At 40.2% G+C, this 21,661-nt stretch overlaps 1 protein-coding gene across 8 annotated transcripts in view; it reads left to right on the top strand.

The window, feature by feature from the left end:
* Positions 1-21,661, top strand: part of arid1b (AT-rich interactive domain 1B) — a 557,854-nt gene that overhangs the window by 394,592 nt on the left and 141,601 nt on the right. For 3 of the 8 annotated variants that reach the window (XM_080200331.1, XM_080200332.1, XM_080200329.1), the window contains exons 7-8: positions 3,474-3,653; positions 11,225-11,332. The exons of 2 other annotated variants lie outside the window; for them this stretch is intronic. In XM_080200331.1, the coding sequence (XP_080056457.1) occupies positions 3,474-3,653; positions 11,225-11,332 (288 nt within the window). The remainder of the gene's footprint in view (positions 1-3,473; positions 3,654-11,224; positions 11,333-21,661) is intronic. 3 more of the 8 variants (XM_080200335.1, XM_080200333.1, XM_080200330.1) reach the window with 1 other exon arrangement.

The following is a 21,661-nucleotide window of genomic DNA, read 5'->3' as shown; positions in this document are numbered from 1 at the left end:
ACATTAACTAACTAAGGCAATGGAAATGCGTCTTGCATCTCGTTTCACTGTATACTGCACTTTGAGTGTATTATATTGCATTATAAGAATGAGTCCCAAGTTATTGACAGCTTTCTAACAGGCTCACTTCTCTCTGCTTTACGAGGTTGCAACTTTGTGCCTTTTGAGAGTTGGTCCACTTAGCCTGAATCTCCCAAATCTGACTTGTGTCACAAGGTCCATCCTGGTGATTTCTTGTTTTTTTTGAATCTCCAGAAGTCCTAATTATTTTGTTCACTTCTTCAATCAATAAAAAAACAGATTCTTACCAATATCCTGCTTTCACACAGCAGTATCTGTTTTGTCTCTCTCAGCCTGTGTCCCTATATCGTGTCAAGATGTGAAAACTGTCACTGATTTTCACTAGGTTTTGCTTTAGGCTTGATTTTCTTTCGTATGACAAACTGATCACATGGGTCTGCCTCCAGGCATAGGTTTAGCATGGCCACCATTCTCCCAATCCAGAAAATTCTGTTCCCGTATAAGTAAAGGAAATGTGTTAAAACAACCCTATTGTAAAGTCTGGTATTCACAACATTTTCTTATTCATCCTTTGTTGGCTTCTGTTTTCCCAGACTTATGACCTATCGCTATCTTTTGCAACATTGCTATTTTTTTCAATTTGATAGCACTCTTAACTTGCTTAGTCAACCACAATGGTGCATAATTTTCACAGAGTCTCAATGAAATATATCTTTGTTCAAAATGATAGAATTTTAAAAAGTTTACAGGATGTGGGCATTGCTGGCTAGTTATAGTAATTGCCCAGTCCTAATTGCCCTTGAGAAGGTGATGGTGAGCTGCTTGCTTGAATGCTATAGTCCATGTGGTGTAAGTGCACCCACAGCGCTTTTAGGCAGGTGTTACAAAGCAGAGGTTGATTCCCCCTTTGAGAACTAACACTGAAACACCCAAAGAGGAGTACCTTGCCTTATATCTGTAAAAAGTGTGCGTGAAATGGTGTGTTCTGCACTTCAGCAACTTCTAGTGGTTAAATACAAAATAAATACCTGACACACACTCTAAAATCAACATGTAACAATTTATTTAACTAACAATGAAAAAATTAACTATTAACAAACCAAACAAATTCCTTCTATTTCCAAATAAAACAAGATTCTGATGATATGCTTCAAATAAATACAATTTCCACTCATTAACAAAAATGGAATTTAGTCAGTCTTTAAATTACAACCAGGTTTTGTATCTTCTGGAATATCCTGAGCCTTCTCTGTTGATTCTTTTTTCTTTGATACCTTTGCTATCTCAATGGGGCTTTCTCTAAGATATAGATGAAGCTATGAGAGAAAGCACTAGAGCTGTTATCTCTGACAGTTGGCAATTGCTCTACCTCTCTATCCCATCTTGAGATACCAAGGGGCAATTTAGCATTGCCAATCCACCTCATTTGCACACTTTTGAACTGAGAGAGGAAACCGGAGCACCCAAAGGAAACCCACACAGACAAGGGGAGAATGTGCAAACTCCACAGACAGTCACCCAAGGCCAGAATTGATAGCTACAACTGGGCCGGTCTGGATCTTGCCAGCCTCCATTAAAATTGCGGGTAGGTTGTGATCATGTGAGAGGGCAACTGGATAAGAACATAAGAACATAAGAAATAGGAGCAGGAGTAGGCCATCTAGCCCTTCGAGCCTGCCCCGCCATTCAATAAGATCATGGCTGATCTGTCGCTGCTCAGTTCCACTTTCCCGCCCTCTCCCCATAACCCTTAATCCCCTCTCCTATCAAAAACCCATCAACCCGCGTCTTAAAAATATTTAGCGAGGCAGCATCCACCACTTCAACGGGCAGAGAATTCCAGAGATTCACCACCCTTTGAGTGAAGAAGTTCCTCCTCAACTCCGTTCTAAACCGCCCCCCTTTTATCTTGAGGCTGTGCCCCCTAGTCCCTAGTTGGATTCAACTCGAAGATCATGAGCCTACAAACACAGCAATGGGGAAGGTTGAAATTCTGCCTGTGGCGTAATATTAACCTCAGTATTTTGACATTAGTTGGCCTTGGTACAACTCTGCTGCTTAACTTTTAGATTTGCCTTAAAGCAGGATTATATCTATAGTCTTCAGAATTATGCCAAGAAATGACTTGGAGGTATTGGTGTGGACGTTTGCAAAACTAAGGCAACATCAGACAACCAACCTCCAGATTACTTACCTCCTTAATGAAAATAACAAGCCTGTTCTGCCTTTCTTCCATATTAATAATTATTTATGGGAGGACAATGAGTGGAAATCATTCAAGGTCAGCAAATTTGTTTATTTCTGTATTGCATCTAGCTAACCTGTGAATAGAAAAAAAGTATGCAACTTGCATCTTTAGATGTGTAAAATGGTTACTATGTAAAATATGTACATCTCATTGCAAGAATTATGATGATTTGTTTGTTAGTGCTCATGTTTGATATTAAATAGCTGTAAATCTTCACTGTCCTATCTGATTTGGGGGACAAATTCTCTATAACTATTATTCATTGTCCCCCAGTTGAATGATAGTTTTCCAATTGAAAGCTTTATTTATGAGGCAGCTTCGGTGAACAATATCAATGTTTACTTTGTCATGTTGAGTGATGAACGCTCTTCTCCCACAACTTGCAGGTTCCTGATTGCCTGTTGAGCTACAGATGCATTTCATCTCTTTTTGAAAGTTTTTTTATGTGTAAATACAGTTTGGTTATGATAACGTTGCATGATACAGCACTTCAATCCAAGATATCTGAAATTTAAACTAATAAGCATTCTCCATGACCTTTGTACAGATGAATTGTTAAAGGGATTACAATAAAGTGGAAGTTTTATAAATATTTGCAGGTGGCATTAAAGTGACTCAGAACATATGATGTTAGCACAGAAACACTAAAGGCATCCTTAACTCTGTTGACTTTCTACATCAGTTTCTTTAGGAACTAAGCAGTACTCAGAGCTCAAAAACTTAAACTTCTCAACTGTATATTCATAACACATTCTTCGTTGAACACCTAAATCCTCATAGCCAGTTCCTTGAGTTACACCTCAAACACAATCAATCACTGTGTACCCAAGTCGCTGAAAGCCAGTTTTTCAGTGTAAACTTTAGGTGAGCATAATGGCGATGCAAGTTACCCATAAATCTCATTAAATAGACTAGTTTTCAGTATTACTTGATTGGCTTTAGCACTGTGACTCAATCCAACTTCGCTGCTTTGGTAGTTTGGTTAATTGATAGAAAGAAGGAATAGCAAGAGTTCCATTCTGTGGAACTTGGCTATGGCAATTCTTGGTGCTTTAATTTTCAGAGGGTCGAATATCCTCAGATATCATTAAGTTTCAAGCTTTGTCTGTAATTTGCTCTTATAATTAGTTTTCTCTCTTCCTTTCTCTATATGTCTCTGTTTCTCTGACTCTTTCTCTCTCTCTCATTCTCTTTCCTTCTGTAGGTTTTATGCCAGGTATGCAAAGAAACACACAAATATCTCAGTACGGATCTCAGCAAACCGGTCCTCCTATTTCTCCACATCCATCACCTGTAGGACAGATGCATTCTGGCATGGGTCTTTATCAGCAGAGCAACTCCGGCAGCACTTATGGTCCCCAAAGTGGGCAGTATGGACCACAAGGTAAGAAAAGAAAAACTAATTTAAAATAGTCAAAGTCAGTGGAGACTGATATAAAATGTATAGCTATAAATAATAACAAAGGGGGTCTTTAAGTAACTCATCAGCTATACAGAGGTCCATTGGAAAGCATTTTAAGACAAATGATGGAATCTATATGCTCATAAAAAAACAGCAGTATATCAAAAAGCAGCTTCATCTATCTACTTTTACCTTGGGCAGTCCTCAAAGATATTTCATGCTGATAGATAAATGATAAAAATAGCTGGGTTTCCCATTTTAGTGACTGGTCTTTGTTAGCACAGCATGGGATTTAAAATTCACTTGCACTTTATTTTTTATGTATTAAACATAATGCTGCTATCTATGATATCAAACATGGAAAATCATTGACTGCTATTTAAGGAATGCAAGTGAACAAGAACTATTTTACAGATTAACAGTTTGGTACCATATTTTTAAAAAAATTTAAAAACCCAAATTTTTTAAAAACTCAGCATTAAGTCTAGAAATGCTTGAGTACTGTCCAATGTTTTTGCACGTATTATAAAATCTATTGAAAACTATTATCTCACATCCAGGGGCTGATTTCAGGCGTCTATCATTACGTGATGACATACCTGTGGACACAAATAGAACTGACTATAAACACTGGCAACTAGTTCATTGTCACTGAGCTTCTAGAATTTGGATTAGAAAACCAATATAGAAGTAGCTTAATCTATCAGTGCATTGTACCAGATTATCAGGCTCTGATTTTTTTTTTACACTTGTCTTAATCCTGGCATCTCATCACCTGGTACGTCCTCAAAGTATAATTATCATTACAAATCAGAAGAACTGAAGGTAGGGAACGTAGAGGGATAGTCAGGCCAGATTTCTTTTGAGTACCTTCAGGTCGTAGGCTACAGAGCAGCATTTATTCAGGTATAAGAGATTGTTGATTGCTTACCTTCAGCTAATGAATAATAAGTTCCAGAAAGAAGGTTGTTATTGGTCTGAAAGGCACAATCAGAAAGTCTGGTGAAAGCTGATCCATTAGTAACTTTCAAAAGGATGTATATTTGAAGAAAAAAATGTTGCAGGGTTATTGGAAACAGAGCAGTGGGGCGAATTAAATAGTTCTTTCAAAGAGCTGGCACAGATACCTGTGGGACACATGGCCTCATCTATGTTGTATGAATCTGTGAAGAGTAGTTGCAGACATGCCAAGTGAGAAAACCAGTGAAAGGTGGTGAAAATTGACCCACAATTGCACAAAAGGGGACGACGCCAACCAAGTTGAATGTAGCCCAGAGCATATATAGTTGCACTGAAAGTGCAATGGCATACAGGCTTCTAATAATAAATTTACAAAACATTTGTATAGCAAAATTGAAGGGATTTATCCATATTATGGATAATTATTATGGAAAGATTATGAAGATGTATTAATTTGGATTTGAATTAATTGTTTATATATATTTGTGATAGTAATAGAAAGACACTGTTTCCATCCCTGCCAGCTCCTACCTGAAGCTGTTGTAGTTCTGGGTAATATAACTTTGCTGTGCATTGTGAAAGCGAATCTCTGATATAAAACAACAAGAATTTCTGTCCACCAGCCTCAGAACAGTTTCACTCCAAAGTCAGTTATAACATCATCAAGTAAAAGTTGAGTGGAGAATAATGCAGATTCTGATTCACAAAAAGTCAGACTGACATCGACTTCAAGATAATAAATGGGTGAAGCAGATAATTGATGTGTGGATTTGGTGAGGGGAAAAGGTGTAAATCCAACTTTATTTTTATTTTGTATCTAAGAATGAACTCTTGATAGTATATGAAGCCAAGAAGTAGTTTTTTTCAACATTAAGGATTCTTTGCAGTGAAGTGGTTTGGATTTGTGGCATAAAATTAAGTTAATTCAATGTTGGTTTCTGATCTGTTCTTGAATTTAAAAAATGTTCAGATACATTACAGTCTCCAGATAACACACTGTGAGTTGAGGGAGGTCCTGTTCTTAGCAACTCAAATTGTATGGACCGAGTTCAAAAAAGAGCCTGAATTGTAATTTTCTTCAGTGTATCAACAAACTATTGGCGAGTTCTGTAGTGTTTTAATGTCATAATCAATTTGGCAGGAATATTGTGTTTTAATCGTAGGAGATATCTTACCTTTCCACCATAAGGCTAAAAGCACCTCAGTTATTAAATAAAGCTTGTCTTTCTCCTCAATTTTTATTTGCTAAACTGAAAAACCCTTTGAGTGTTGATTGTACATGAAGAAAGAAAGAATGAGAATGCTTTGGTGTTTTTTTTGTGTTTGGAATTCTGTTTTTAAGAAAGCCATAGGAGTTACCATTACACATCATGAACACAAAATCACTTGGAGGTGGGGGAAAGCTTCATTCTGATTTGGTGATGGATGGCAAGAGGGCAACAGATCTTTTCTTAGCCATCATTTAGCTTTCAGCTGTGATTCTTTTAGTACTACCTCATAGGACCTCTCCCAAAGGTTACCCTTTCAATGTTTGTTTTTTTTCTCCCACTATGCCTTGTTCTACGGCCTTGGGTACAAAATCCTGTATAGTTCAGTAATGCATGCTAATACATTCAGCATATGCTATTTCAGCAAACCTCATGCTACATCCTTGTAGAACAGCATTGTATTTTGACTAAAGGAGCCGGTTATTTGTTGCCATCCTTCCTGACATCCACTGCAGGGGCAGAATTTGCCAAAGACAAAATAGCTTTCTTCTCACAGCTTTCAACTGCCATACTTCCTTTCTCTCAACTTTGAATATATTATAGATGTAGAAATTAGAAGCACAAGTGGGACATTTGGCCCTTCAAGCCTGCTTTGCCATTCATTTTGATCATGGCTGATCATTAAATTCAGTGTCCTGATCCCACCTTCTCCTCATATTCCTTGATCCCTTTAACCACAAGAGCTATTATGTAATTTCTTCTTAAAACCAAACAACATCTTGGCCTCAGCTACATTCTGTGGTAGTAAATTCCACACATTCAGCACCCTGTAGGTGAAGAAATGTCTCCTCACCTCGCTTCTAAGAGGTTTACCTTATCGTCAAACTATGACCCCTACTTCTGGACTCTCCCACCATTGAAAACATTCTTTCTGAATCCATCCAGCCTCATCCTATTAGAATTTTATAAGTTTCTATGAGATCCACTCTCACTCTTCTAAACTCCAGTGAATGTAATCCTACTTGACTTAATCTCTCCTCATATGACCGATCTGCCATCCCAGGAATCAGCTGTATGCCTTCTATAGCCAGGACATCCTTCCTCAGATTAGGACACCAAAACTGCACACAATACTCCAGGTGTGGCCTCACCTCAATGCCCTATATAATTGCAGCAAAACATCCCTATCCCTAAATTCAAATCCTCTTGCTATGAAGGCCAACATACCATTTGCCGCCTTTATTGCCTGCTGTTCCTGCATGCTTACTTCCAGCAACTGATGCACGAGGACACTAAGGTTTCACTGCATATCCACCTCGCTCAATTTACACCCATTCAAGTAATAATCTGTCTTCCTATTATTGCTACCAAAGTGGATAACCTCACATTTATCCACATTATACTACATCTGCCATGCATATGCCCAACACTTAGCATTTCCAAATCACACTGAAGCACTCTGCATCCTCCTCACAGCTCACCCCCCACACCCAGTTTGTATCATCTGCAAATTTGGAGATGATGCATTCAGTTCTTCTTCCAGATTATTAATATATAATGTGAACAGTTGGGGTCTGAGCACAGATCCATGTGGAACCCCACTAGTCACTGCTGCCAATCAGAAAAAGACCATTTATGCCAACTCTTTGCTTCCTATCTGTTAACCAGCTTTTGATCTATCTCAAGACAATACCTGCAGTCCCATGGGCTTTAACTTTACATATTGGTCTGTTATGTGAGACCTTGTTGAAAGCCTTCTGAAAGTCTAAATAAACCACATCCACTGGTTCTCCTCAGTCAATGTACTAGTTACATCCTCAAAGAAGTCCAGTAGATTTGTCAAGCACAATTTGTAAGTCTATACTGACTTTGATTATACCACTGCCTTCCAAATGCCGAGTTACGAAATCCTTGATAATGAACTCCAGCAACTTTCCCAGTATCGATGTTAGGCTCACTAGTCTATAATTATTTGTTTTCTCTCTCCCTCCCTTTTTGTATAGCAGGCTTACATTAGATACGCTTCAATCTGTAGGAATCTGTCCAGAGTCCAAAGAATTTTGGAAAATAACCACCAATAGTTCTACTATTTCCAGGGCCACTTCCTTAAGTACTCTGAGATGAAGATCTTAAGGAGCTAGAGATTTATCCACCTTCAATCCCATCAATTCCCCCAAAACCATTTCTCTACTAATGCTGATTTCCTTCAGCTCCTCACCAAAACTTATTTCTCTCAGAACTAGACAGAATTTCTCAGAAAATATTTAAACAATGATGAACTTAGACATCTGAACCATTATGTCTCTGACTTGAGTGCACATCATTATGTAAGTAAATCTGTACATTTGTAAGAAGATGATTTCTAAAATAGCACTTCTTCCAATGCCGTCGAATCCCGACAGTACAGAAGTAGGTCATTCAACCTATTGAATCTGCACCAACTCTCCAAAAGAGCATACCACCCAGGCATTCCCCTCTGCTCTATCCTCATAACCCTGCACATTTACCTTAGCTAATCCACCTAACCAACAGATTTTTGGGCTGTGGGAGGAAACCCATGGAGATACAGGGCGACAGTGCAAATTCCATAAAGTCGTCTAAGGCTGGAGTTGAACCTGGGTCCCTGGCACTGTGAGGCAGCAGTGCTAACCATTGTGTCAAGTGCACCCTTCTTGCTCTTCTTACTACACGGATGCCATTTCTATTAACCACTCACCACAGTCATCCTTCAAAACAAAGTGGTAGTAATAAAAGAGACATGTTATTCCATTGCAATAATTTTTGTCCTTTTTGCTCCCTATATCTCCTTAAATTTTCCCAGTCTTTCCTTTGCAGTTCCATACAGGCTGACAACTCTTTGGTTCCTCATCCAACTGGCAAATATCAGCAGGCTACTGTAGAAGGTATTCCCACAAAAATGTTATCCATATGCACACAACTTTGATTAGGAGCCAGTGGATAGTAAATGAATAGAAATCCTGGCTTTTTTATTCTCCTTCGTACCTCAGGGGATCAGAACAGCCATGTAGGTTCAGACCATGGATTTGAATGTGGAACCAGCTTTGTAAGATTCAGTTGTGCACTGGCGTTGGTTTTCCAAATTAATTATTAAGCTAATTCAGATAAATATCTAATATGGAAACTCTTGAAGACAAACACAATTAACATGTGTTTAAATAATCTTCGAATTGGTGTAAATGTGGCAACTGATGAAGTTGATGAAGTAAAATGTAATTTGGAGGGTAGTGTTGAAAAGCTCTTATGTGTATTGTACAAAGTTTTTTAGTACCTGGAGAAACTGGTAGCCTTGCTGAGGTGGGTCATATTTGTAAAATATTGGCTGGAATTTTCTGGCTATTCATCCCTTGTCGCTACTAGAAGCGAGGGTGGAGAATTTCTGTTCACTGCAATGGGACTAGAGAATCCCGATGGCGTGAATGGCCAAAACATTCCGGCTATTATTGCACAATATATTTACAATATAATGATATCAAGATTGAGTTACGTGGAGAGACAAGAAGTTGGAACTCTGCTTAAAGCAAACAAGGTTGATAGGAGATTTGATAGAGTTGGTCAAACTTTAAGGGTTTTGGAATAGGGAGAAGCTATGTTCTCTGACAAGCAGGTCAGTAACCAGAGGACACAAGTTAAAGATAATTTATAAGAGAACCTCAGGGAAGATAAGGAAACTTCTCATGCGACAACTTTTCGTGATCATGAACGCAATACCTGAAAAGGTAGTGGAGTTAAATTGAATAGTGCTTTGAAAAGGCAATCAAGTAAATACTTGAAAAGAAAGATTTCTAAGGCAAACAGCTGGAAATGAGGTGATTTGAACAGCTGTTTTAAAGATTCAATATCAGCACAATAGGCCAAATCCAACCTTCTGCTGGATGATTTTATGATTATGATGGGTCTCCGTATTTCCAATACCAGAAATATTGAACCAGAAAAATTGAAGCAGGGATGCCGCGGCATTAAGTTTCCACAAAGATTTCCTTTGCTGTTAGGAGGTCAACAGGAAAATAAATATATTTCTTTGTAGGTATCAAAGTATATGACCCAGTAAAGAAGGAAATACATTCATTTAATACCAAAGATTTGTCAATTAGGTATCCACTTTGATTCAGAGGTAGCACTCTTGCCTCTGAGTCAGAAGGTTGTGCGTTCAAATCCCACTCCAGGGACTTGAGTACAAAATCTTGGCTGGCGCTATGATATTACTTAGGGAGCGCTGCATTGTTAGATGTGCCATCTATCATATGCAGCATTAAACCAAGACCCTATCTCAGAGGGATGTAAAAGATCCCATGGCACTCTTTGAAGAAGAGCTGGAGCATCCTCCTGGTCCCTTGGTTAATATTTATCTCCCAACGAACATCACCAAAACACATCATCTGGTTATTTATCTCATTGCTGTTTGTGACATCTTGCTGTGCACAAATTAACTGCTGTTTTTCCCAACATCACAATAGCGATAGAATTTCAAAAATACTCCATTGACTTATGTTCTGAGTTTGTAAATGGCATTATCTAAATCATTCTTTCTTCAAACTTTGACGTGCATTTTTTCTGTATTGCCAAGACAGACAGACGGATTGATTTGATTACAACTTGAAGTCATTTCCCTGAGAGGAAATAGATCTCAGCTTAGGAAGTCCTATTACTTACACCCTATCAGTAGTTCTGAGGCCTGAAATTCCATATTAACCCTAAAGACCATGTAATGAGGCCTGCTTAGAATTCCATTAAGTATGTATGGTCTGCTACTATCTCCAACCTGTATCATTCTCACTTAATTTAAATTATTGTCTGTGGAATGCCTTATCATGGCATGACAAGGCAGAAGAGCCAAAGTTGATGTCCTATATTTTTTCAACCTACCGAACAACACCATAGTGTTCAGCGGTGATTTCTGTTTGTTGATTTCTGGCATGTGAATTTGTCTCTCCCATTTCCTGTGCTGCTTCATTTGTGCCTGATGTGACCTCCAGCGCACCTTTTGCTTATGTTATTCTGAGAAAAACCTTCCCCTTACGGACATAATGAAATTTCCTCCTAAGAAATGTGGGTTTCAATGTCCCACTCCATCCCCGTCCCCTTTATCCAAGGGAGCAGCACAAATAATGCAGGAAATCCAGGGGAGAAGTATGGCAGAGACAAATGGAGAGGGGTTGGAGGAGGATAGTCAAAACACAGAGTCAAGTGCAAAATAGAAAAGTAAAAACTGAGTACAGAATTTCCAACTCTTGACCTGCCGCCACCTCTTACCCATGTGAATCTGGCAAGAGAAGAGTGGGAGAAAATTATTAGTGATTTGCCAACTGAGTTGTGAAGAAGACAATGCCATGGCCCTTGTGTTTACTGTGGATTCTCCTGGAGCAGGTTGTGCCATGACAGTTAAAAGAAATGGCAGCACTCTTGGAGCTGAAGGAAAAGACCGGGGCACTGTCGGTCTCGAAGTAGTAAAGATCGTCGACGGAAACGTTGGAGGTAAGAATCTGAAGGAGAAAAGCAGAAAAAAGGGGAGTTGAACAATTGTTAAAATGCAGAACAAAGAAAGGGAAGATGGACAATAGCTGACCAGAGAAAACAAATTACATTTGGGGCAGAACTAATTGGAATGTTATAATTATGAAGCCAATATATTATTTTGCTATTACTAGATTATCCCAACACATTGTTTGCCTTTATGAATTAGAGTTTCTAGTCCGTGACTTGGTTTCAGATTGCTCAAGAAAACTGTCAAAGAACCAAGTTTTCAGAAATATTAATCCTGGTTCTTTTAAGATTATGAAATAAACGTTATGGCATTTGAGAGACAGCAAAACAAACATTGAAACTTAGCCAAAAATATTTGGCATAAATGACTGGTGGTATATTGTCTACTGCTCCGAACTCAAAGGTACTAAATTCAGATTATTTGATTATGCTTTTTTCACTCCAAATTTGAATTTTGTTATGATGAATTCAAATTATTAGGTAATTCAGTTTTTAAGTGCAAAAAATAATTGATAAATATTAGGAGTAGATTATAGCTAGTGAGCAAATCCGGGTTCTAAATTAAAGTTAAAGTTTATTTATTAGTCACAAGTAAGGCTTACATTAACACTGCAATGAAGCTATTGTGAAATTCCCCTAGTCATCACACTCCTGTCCCTAACCAACGTGTCTTTCAGACTGTGGGAGGAAACTGGAGCACACCCCACGCAGACACAGGGAGAATTTACAAACTCCACACAGTCAGTGACCCAAGCTGGGAATCGAACCTGGGTCCCTGGCGCAGTGAGGCAGCAATGCTAACCATTGTCCACTGTGCCGCCCACAGTTACAGATGCAGGTTCTCTGTATTTCTAAGAGTTGGGAAAGAATTTCATATTATAAATTCTATTGCTTGCAGCTGCTTATAATTGGCAGGCGGGGTACTGAGCTGTGCTAGTATCTATCCTTTGTCTCATGTTTGTTTCTAGTCACATTGAGTGTATGTAAATGGCTGTGGATTGACTGCCCAAACTCAGTTTACACAAGTCACATGAACAACTGGGAGTATGCACAATGCAGACTTGATGGGCTGAATGACCTCCTTCTGCACTGTAGGATTCTATGATTATAACTGAGCGTAGTTTTATACAAAAGCAGAAAATGCTGGAAAATCTCAGCAGGCCTGACAGCATCTGTGGAGAGAGAATAGAGTCAACATTCAAGTATAGATGACCCTTCATCAGAGCTAAAGGCAAAAAAAATCAGCAGAGATTTATACTACGAGGGTGGGGCTACAATTGGACAAAGGGAATGTAAAGAGGATTAAAGATGGCTGAGAAAGGTGCTGAAAGTTTCCATTAAGTGATCAGAATATGTGAATGGCAGAATCGTGCAAGCGATAGGAAGGTCTGGGTCCTGCTTGCGGGCGGACTGAGTAAAACGGTCACCCTGTCTGTGTTTGGTCTCTGCGACGTAGAGTGGACCGCATTAGGAGCAGTGAATGCAATGGACCAGATTGAAGGAGGTGCATGTGAAGCGCTGCTTCACTTGCAAGGGGTGTTTAGGATCTTGGACAGGAAGGAGGTAAAAGGGCAGGTGTTGCACCTTCTACAGTTGCATGGGAAGGCACTATGGGCAGAAGATGAGGTGTCAGATGTGATGGAGGAGTGGACCAGGGTGACCCAGAGAGAATGGTCCCTGTGGAATGCTGACAGAGTGTGACAGAAAGATGTATTGAGTGGTGGCATCATGCTGGAGTTGGTGGAAATGGCGGAGGATGATCCTTTGAATTCAGAGACTGGTGGGATGAAAAGTGAGGACAAGGGGGACCCTATCCTCGTTCTGGGAGGGAGGGGAGGGGGTAAGAGCAGTGGCCCGGGGGATCGGTCGGACACGGATGAGAGCCCGGTGAGTGGAAAACTACAATTGAGAAAGAAAGAAGGCATATCGGCAGTGCCATTTTGCAAAGAGGCTGCACCTTCCCATGCAATCGTAGAAGATGCAACAGCTGTTCCTTTACTTCCTCCCTGCTTACCATCCTAGGTCCTAAACACCCTTTTCAGGTGAAGCAGCGCTTCACATGCACCTCCTTCAATCTGGTCTATTGCATTCACTGCTCCCAATGCAGTCTACTAATGCAGACTGGGTGACCGCTTTGCTGAAAACCTTCAGTCTGTCCACTAGTAGGACCCAGACCTTTCTGTCACTTGCCACTTCAACACACCACCCTGCCCTCTTGTCCACATGTCCGTCTTTGGCCTTTTGCAATGTTCTAGTGAACCCCAACGGAAACTGGAGCAACAGCACCTCATCTTTCGATTGGACACTTTACAGCTTTCTGGACTAAACGTTGAGCTCAAAAACTTAAGAGCATGAATTCTCCTCTCCACCTCCACCCCATTTCCATTTATTTTATTTCATTTTGTTTCTTCTTTTTATCTCTTATCATCATTTTTTCTCACTTCTGTTTTTCCACTACTTCATTAAGCTCTCCTCCTTGACCCCCTGCCTCCCCCTTTGTTTCAGGGCAACTGCCATAATCCTCAGGCAGTTCTAAACCATCTGTAGCTCTGTTCTGTCATTCACACATTCTGATCACTCAATGGACACATTTAGTACCATTCTCAGCCTTAGCTATATCCCTTTTATCCAATTATAGCCCTGCCCCACCCTCAGCATAAATCTCTGCTAATTTTTTTTGCTCGTAGCTCTGACAGTCATTTAGATTCAAAATGTTGGTTCTATTCTCTCTCCACAGATGCTGTCAGACCTGCTGAGATTTTCCAGCATTTTCCTTTTTTGTTTCAGATTTCAGTATCTGCAATATTTTGCTTTTATCAAAGCCTGGTTTTGGCTTGAAGATCTACAATTGTAAGCTGTTTCTTAGTATTTACTGCTTACGTGGGTTTTGAGGTTTGGCCACAATTCCCATTCGGAGTCAGGGCTTAAATTTGGATTACCCAAGGGGGATGAGAACATCGGCAGAACTTGATTCCATCCAGGTTCCACTGTTTTGACTTCTACTCAGGGAAGAAGACAGACAGGCAAATCTTCCAACTGGTTGGCACAGTAGTTGACACTGCTCCCTCACAGCGCCAGGTATCCAAGTTCAATTCCAGTCTTGGGTGATTATTGGAGTTTGCATGTACTCCTCGTGTCTGTGTGTGCTTCCTCCAGGTGCTCCGGTTTCCTCCCACAGTCTAATGATGTGCAGGTTGGGTGGATTGGCCATGTTAAATTGCCCCACAGTGTCCTAAGATGTGTAGGTTAGATGGATTAGCCGTGAGGAATGTATGGGGTTATAGGGATAGAGGGTGAGAGCGGACCCTTAATTTCCCCAGAAATCCTTACAAATTTAGGGTCTTGCATTATATATTCTATCAGGTAGAGCAGTGCCAGTTACACCACTGAATAATCTGAGCATTTTATGTTTAGGTGTGTGCCCTTACTTTCCAATATCTAATTATACAATAGGGTAACTCATGGACATAACTGTATCCCCTTGTGATCGGGACCAGATGTCCACCTCTTTGACTTATCTGTCCGGTTGTTTTGAAGACAAGCTGAGAAAGTACTTGATGAGGCATGGTCTGGTAATAAACAAGTTGCTTTATTTCACAACAAGTGACAATAGCAAAACAATCATAGTACAATATTTTCAAGTCCATCAATGCAATTTGTCTTTGAGTAATAGAACAAAATATGCTCTGATGTCTTACATCTTGCTTGTGTTAAAATAATTTATTAATTATATTTTTTCACTCTCATTCTAATCCTAGAACAGACATGTCCTGGCAGATTTGTTTTAAAAAGCTCAGCTCAGCTGACTGCTAATGCCCCTATCATTTTTTTAAGATTTGCCTTTATTTACTTTCTCAAGATGACAGCTTATGTTGTATGACCTCTGCCAATCACTTGGGACCAGGTTTGTTCCAGTGCAATAAGTTTTAGCTGTTTATTGATTGTGGAAAGAGGTAAACAAATTATTTAATGTTTGGGAAGCAATATTTACTACTAACTCATATAATTTCAACCACCAATGCCTTGTTACAACCCCCTGTAGTGACTGATAACTTTAAATGTGACCTGAATTCTCAGTGACCAACCACACAACAAGATTTTAAGTTTATAGACTTTTTCTGTAACAAACTAAAAGCAACATTGGCAGTCCGTAGTCACTCCCAGCTTCCACTGGGTCCTGCGACCATCAGTGATACCCTTCCTCAGTCTTCTGACAATTCTTGATCCGACTTTCAGCAGTAAAACTTGTTGTGTATTTGAAGAAAGACAATCAGGAACACGCAATAAAGGAATGCAATTTTGTTGTGTGTTCTCTCTCCTACCTGTTGTTGCTCTGTTTCCTGCTCTATATCATGTTGCATCATTTCCTTGCGTAAGTTACTAAAACAAAGCTCAATGGTGATCCAAAGGAGATAAATATATAACATTTCCTCCCTCATTCATTTGAACACCCCCAAAACTAGTTCAATATGAACAATAGTCAGTAGGTCAGTCAATTCTATAAATAGGCAATCTGGACATCAAAATGGTTGACGACAAACCCCTGGCATTTTTATCTTCGCACTGATGGGAACCTCTGGCATTTTCATCGTCTCACTAATGTCGGCATAGTTGGTTTAACCCGCATTGACATGGGAACTGGAGGTTTTCTCTGCGCCTCAACAGAGGGTGGGGTGTTGATTTCTTCTGCAGTGTTTGGTGGTGCAGAGTTTGCAGAAGAGTCCTAACTTCATAAAGCTGGACAGACTCCAGTTTTAGCAGAATTGTTTTTCCAGCCAGCTTCTGGTCTGCACATCGCCTTCAAATAATGTCATTTGATGTCTGGACTGTGTAAGAGATTGTCCAGTTGTGGAAGGTTTGTGGCAGGAACACATTTCTCCCCTGAAGAATAGTTCCAAGCCAAGACTCATTGACGCTGGTCTTTTGCCTCACTTTCATGACACTCCATTTGTGTTTGTAGTTGTAGTCACATAATCTCCTTGGTTTTTGGAGTTTTTGCACGATTGAATGCAGAACACAGCTGTCTTTCCATCATGATTATTGCAGGAGAGGTCTTGGTCATGGCATTGGAGGTGTGCCAATAGAATGGTAAGAATTTGTTGAGGCACAATGGCACCGTGGTTAGCGCTGCTGCCTCACAGCACCAGGGACCTGGGTTCAATTCCAGCCTCAGGTTACAGCCTATGTGGAGTTTGCATTTTCTCCCGTACCTGTGTGGATTTCCTCCGGGCGCCCCGGCTTCCTCCCACACTCCAAAGATGCGCCAATTAGTTTGATTGGCCGTAGAAAATAGCCTTTTAGTTCAGAGATACTAACAGGTTAGATATGTGGGGTTTCAGGGGTAGAGTCTGGGTAGAATTGTTGTCGGTGCAGACTCAATGGTCTAAATGGCCTCCTTCTGCACTATAGAGATTCTGTGATTCATTGGATAAGTGAATCTTATTCTTTGATTGTTTTCAAAGCATGGTCCGTGATTTGGACAAAGTATTCTGCTAACCCACTAGCGGAGAGTAAAATGGCACGGATTTAACGTGTTAAATGCAGTTTTCTTGTACCAAGTTCTCAAATTCCTGCAAAATAAATTGAGGTCAATTGTTACTCACCAACTGTTTTGGGAATTCAGTGACTAACCACTTCCCCCAGACGAGTTAGATGTCATCACAGTGACTGCTGGTCATTTGATGTGATCATCAACAGTTAATAAAAACGTGTTCTTTGAAAGGTCTGCAAAATCCATATGCACACATTGCCAAACTTCTTCAGGCCGCTCCATGGATTAAGGGTTACAGGTTTCTTACCTTTGCACAGGAAGAACATGTTCTGGTTTTTTCTTCAATCTCAGCATCAAGTCCAGGCCACTGGAAATAACTTATTGCTATTTCCTTCATGCATACAACTCCACAGTGTCCTTCATGCATCACCTGTTTCCTCAATGGTGATGAAATAATTACTCTGAGGCCCCATAGAAGACATCCTGACTGAACTGACACTCTTGAGAGCACAGGGTCATTCAGAGTGTGTTTTTTCACTTGCAATGAAATGATTGGTGTGTTATCTACTTGGTTAAAGTAGAAAAGATTCCCCTTCAAGCAGTCTGAAGAACTGACAGATAATGGTAGTCTTGAAAGTCCGTCTGCATTGCAACGTAAGCTAGACTTGGGATATTTAATGGTGTAAATGTGCGCAAACAGGAACAATGCCCATCTTTGCATTGTACTTACAGCGAGTGACAGAATTCCCGTTTGTGGTTCATAAATGGTACTGAATGGATGATGGTGTGTCAGCAATATAAATGCCCTTCCATACAGGAACTGATGGACTTTCTAGACACTGAAGATGATCCCAAAAATTCCCTGTTCAATCTGGGCATAGTGGCTCCCAGTTTTACTTAAGGTTCAAGAAGCAAAAGCAATAGGTCATTCTTCACCCAGTGGCATGATGGCAAGACCATCACCCATACACCATAAGGCCATGCATCAAGTGCTAACTGTAAGGGTAAAATAGGATCAAAATGCTTGAGAGCTTCGGAATTAAGGAATAATGCTTTGGCCTGCACGAAGGCATTTGTCTGACAACTTTCACATCTTGTTCTGACACAAGAGGTTATGCGACAGTTTCAGAATTGTTGCCAAGTTTGGGACAAATCTTCTATAATAATTCAGCAGTTTGAGAACAGGAAGGAATGTAATTTGCTTACATTCTGGAGGTGCAGGTGCCATGGACGTCACAGAGAGGATGCAGTTATCAGCACACAAGATACCAAAGACACAGAGAGAGCAGCTTTTATGGTCAGATTTCAAGAGCAAGAGAGGAAGTTAAAAGTAGGACTTTGAAGATAGCAACTGCTGAATTACTCCAGTGCCGTGGTAAGAGTAGAAATAGAAAGCTTGTGAAGATCAATGTGTGCCTTGAGGCATGATGCAAGGGGGAGGGCTTCAGATTTTTGGAGCAGTAGGGTCAGTTCAGGGGCAAGAGAATTAGCTCAAAAGCGATGGGTTGCACCTTAGCAAATCAGTGTCCTCACGCGGAGGTGCACTAATGTTGTTGGGACAACTTAAACTAAATTGGCAGGGAAAAGCGCATCAGTGTATAGAAGCAGAAAAGAGGAATAAGGTTCATAAAGTGTTCAATACTACTAGAGAATCAAGTAGTACAACATTAGATAGGAACAGACTAAGAAGGATTTTAAGGAATACAAAGATAGGTTTAGAAGCATGTATGTGAAAACACAAAGTATGGTGAGTAAGTTGTGAGCTACAAGTGCAAATAGCCATGTGGAAGTATATTATTGTGGCAATAGCAGAAGGTAAAATGCAAGCAAAGACAGACAGGAACAACTGGTGAACTTTAAGAAAGGAGAATTTTCTGTATAGGCTAGGTACATTTGAACTACAAGGGAGGGTAGAGGAACCAAAGCCAGGACTCCTTAGATGTCAAGGGAGATGGGAAATATGCTGAAACAAAACAAAAAGGATATATGATGCATGTTGGCTGAATTCTTCAAGCAAGAGCCAAGCAAAATACAGTAAATTGACAGAGGGTGTGAAAAAAATAAGACTAGCAGAGAGAGAATATGAAAATAAAATGGCAGTTCACATAAAACAGAACTCAAAAATCTCTTACCAGCATACAAATAGTAAGTGGGTAATTAGCCTATTAGAGACAAAGAGAGAGATATGTTTAGAAGGACCAGGCATGGCTAGAATACTTAATGTATACTTCGTACTTGTGTTTATTAAGGAAGAGGATACTGATAAATTATCAGTATAGTGGAGATGTTAGATGTGATAGATGAAGTGAAGATCAATAAGCAGAATGTAATGGAAAGACTGGCTTTGCTTAGAGTGGATGAGTAGATAGGTCACCTGGTCTGGATGGCTTGCAGCCCAGATTTGAGTGAAGAGAGTGGAAGCACTTTCAATAATCATCCCAACTTTCCTAGATATGGAGGGGGAGGTGGAATCTGAGGATTGAAGAGTGGCAACTGGTGTAAGAATATTCCTGGTCAGTGCAGGCTGCTCAGCTTAACATCACAATAATTAATAATAGGCACTGGATAAGATTTGAGTTAATTAAGGAGGGACAGCACAGGCTTGTAAAAAGCAGATTGTGTTCAACAAATCTAATTGAACTTCTTGGCAACCTAACAGAGAATGTTGATGAAAAGAATGCATGGGCATTCCCATAGATTCTTAGCAGGAAGCTATTTTGCCCATTTAGTCCATCTTGGTTCTCTTCACAGAAAATCAGTTTTATTCACCTGTCCCATCCCTGTTGTCTACATGAATTTTTAAAAACTACTAGGCAAAGTGCCAAATAAAAGGCTGATGGACAGAATTCAGGCTCATGGAATGGGAGCACCAATGTCAGCTTATGGACAGGAAACAGTGGGTCATGGTAAAGGGTTCATTTTCAGACTGGAGTGCAGTATAAACTGGCATTCCACTTGGACCATTTTTGAAATAAATATAAATCACTTGGATATTGGAATACAGAGTAAAATTTCAAAATTTGCTGCTGATGGCAGACTGGATGATACCAATTGACTTCAATAGCATAATTAGGATGTAGCAGAATGGATAGACATAGAAACATAGGAGCAGGAGGAGGTCATTTGGCCCTTCAAACCTGCCCTGCCATTCATTAAGATAACGGCTGATCATCCAACTCAGTAGCCTAATCCTGCTTTTGTCCATAACCTCTGATTCCACTCACCCCAAGAACTATATACAGCCACTCCTTGAATACATTCAATGTTTTGGCGCCAATTACTTCCTGTCATAATGGATTCCACAGGCTCACCATTCTTTGGGTGAAGAAATGTCTCCTCACCTCTGTCCTAAATGGTCTACGCTATATCCTTGGACTATGACCCCCAGTTCTGGACTCCCCCACCATTTGGACTATCCTCCCTGCATCTCCCCTGTCTAGTCCTGTTGGAATTTTATAAGTCTCTATGAGATCCCCCCTCATTCACCTGAGCACCAACAAAAACAATCCTAACCTATTCAATCTACCTTCATTCATTAGTCCTGTCATCCCCAGAATCAGCCTAGTAAATCTTCGCTGCACTCCCTTGAGAACAAGACCATCCTGCCTCAAAAATGGAGATCAAAACTGCACATTATACTCCTGGTGTGGCCTCACCAAGGCCCTGTACAATTGCAACAACACATCTCTGCTCCTGTACTCGAAACATCTTGCAATGAAGGCCAACATACTATTTGCCTTCTTTACCACCTGCTGCACCTGCATGCTTACCTTCAATGACTGATGCACAAGGGCACTAGGTCCCACTAACACTCCCCTATCCTAATTTACAGCCATTCAGGTAGTAATCTGCCTTCTTGTTTTTGCTTCCAAAGTGAATAACCTCACATTTATCCAAATTATACTGCATCTGCCATTGATTTGCCAGCTCACCCAACCTGTCCTGATCGTGCTGAAGGACCTCAGCATCATTGTCACAGTTCACCCTTCCAACCAACTTGGGGTATCATCTGCAAACTTTGAGATATTACAATTTGTTCCCTCATCCAAATCATTAATGCATATTGTGAATGGCTGAGGTCCCAGCACCGATCCCTGTGGCACCCCACTAGTTACTGCCTACCAATTTGAAAAGGACCAATTAATTCCGACCCTGTTTTCTCTCTGCTAACCGGTTTTCTATCCATCTCAATACACTTCCCCCGTCCCATACACTTTAATCTTACATAATAATCTCTTACATGGGACTTTGTCAACTGCTATCTTAACATCCAAATATACTACATTGACTGGCATCTTCCTTGTCAACTCTACTAGTTCTTCAAAGAATTTCAACAGATTTGTCAAGCATGATTTCCCCTTCATTAAGCCATGCTGATGCTGTCTGACCTTGCCACTGCTTTCTAAATGCTCTGCTATAAAGCCCTTGATAATGGATTTGAGAATTTTCCCCACTACCAACGTTAGGCTTACTGGTCTATGATTCCCTGTTTTTTTTTCTTGATCTCCCTTTTTGAATGTTGGAGTGACACTAGCTATCCTCCAATCTGCACGGACTCTTCCAGAGTCTATAGAATCCTGTAAGATGGCCACCAATGCATCCACTATTTCTTGAGCCACTTCCTTAAGTACTTTGGGATGTAGATTATCAGGCCCTGGGGTTTTATCCGCCTTCAATCCCATCAATTTTCCCAGCACTATCCTCTACTAATATTGATTTCCCTCAGTTCTTCCCCCTCATTAAATCTTACATTCTCCAACATTTCTGGTATTTGATTTGTGCCTACTTTCGCAAAGATAAGACCAAAGTATATTGTTCAGCCATTTCTT

The sequence above is a fragment of the Carcharhinus amblyrhynchos genome, chromosome 12 (genome assembly GCF_965287045.1).
Source record: "Carcharhinus amblyrhynchos chromosome 12, sCarAmb.v2.hapA, whole genome shotgun sequence".
NCBI lineage: Eukaryota > Metazoa > Chordata > Chondrichthyes > Carcharhiniformes > Carcharhinidae > Carcharhinus > Carcharhinus amblyrhynchos.
Note: the sequence above shows the minus strand (reverse complement) of the source record. Positions and strands in the feature narration are given on the sequence as shown.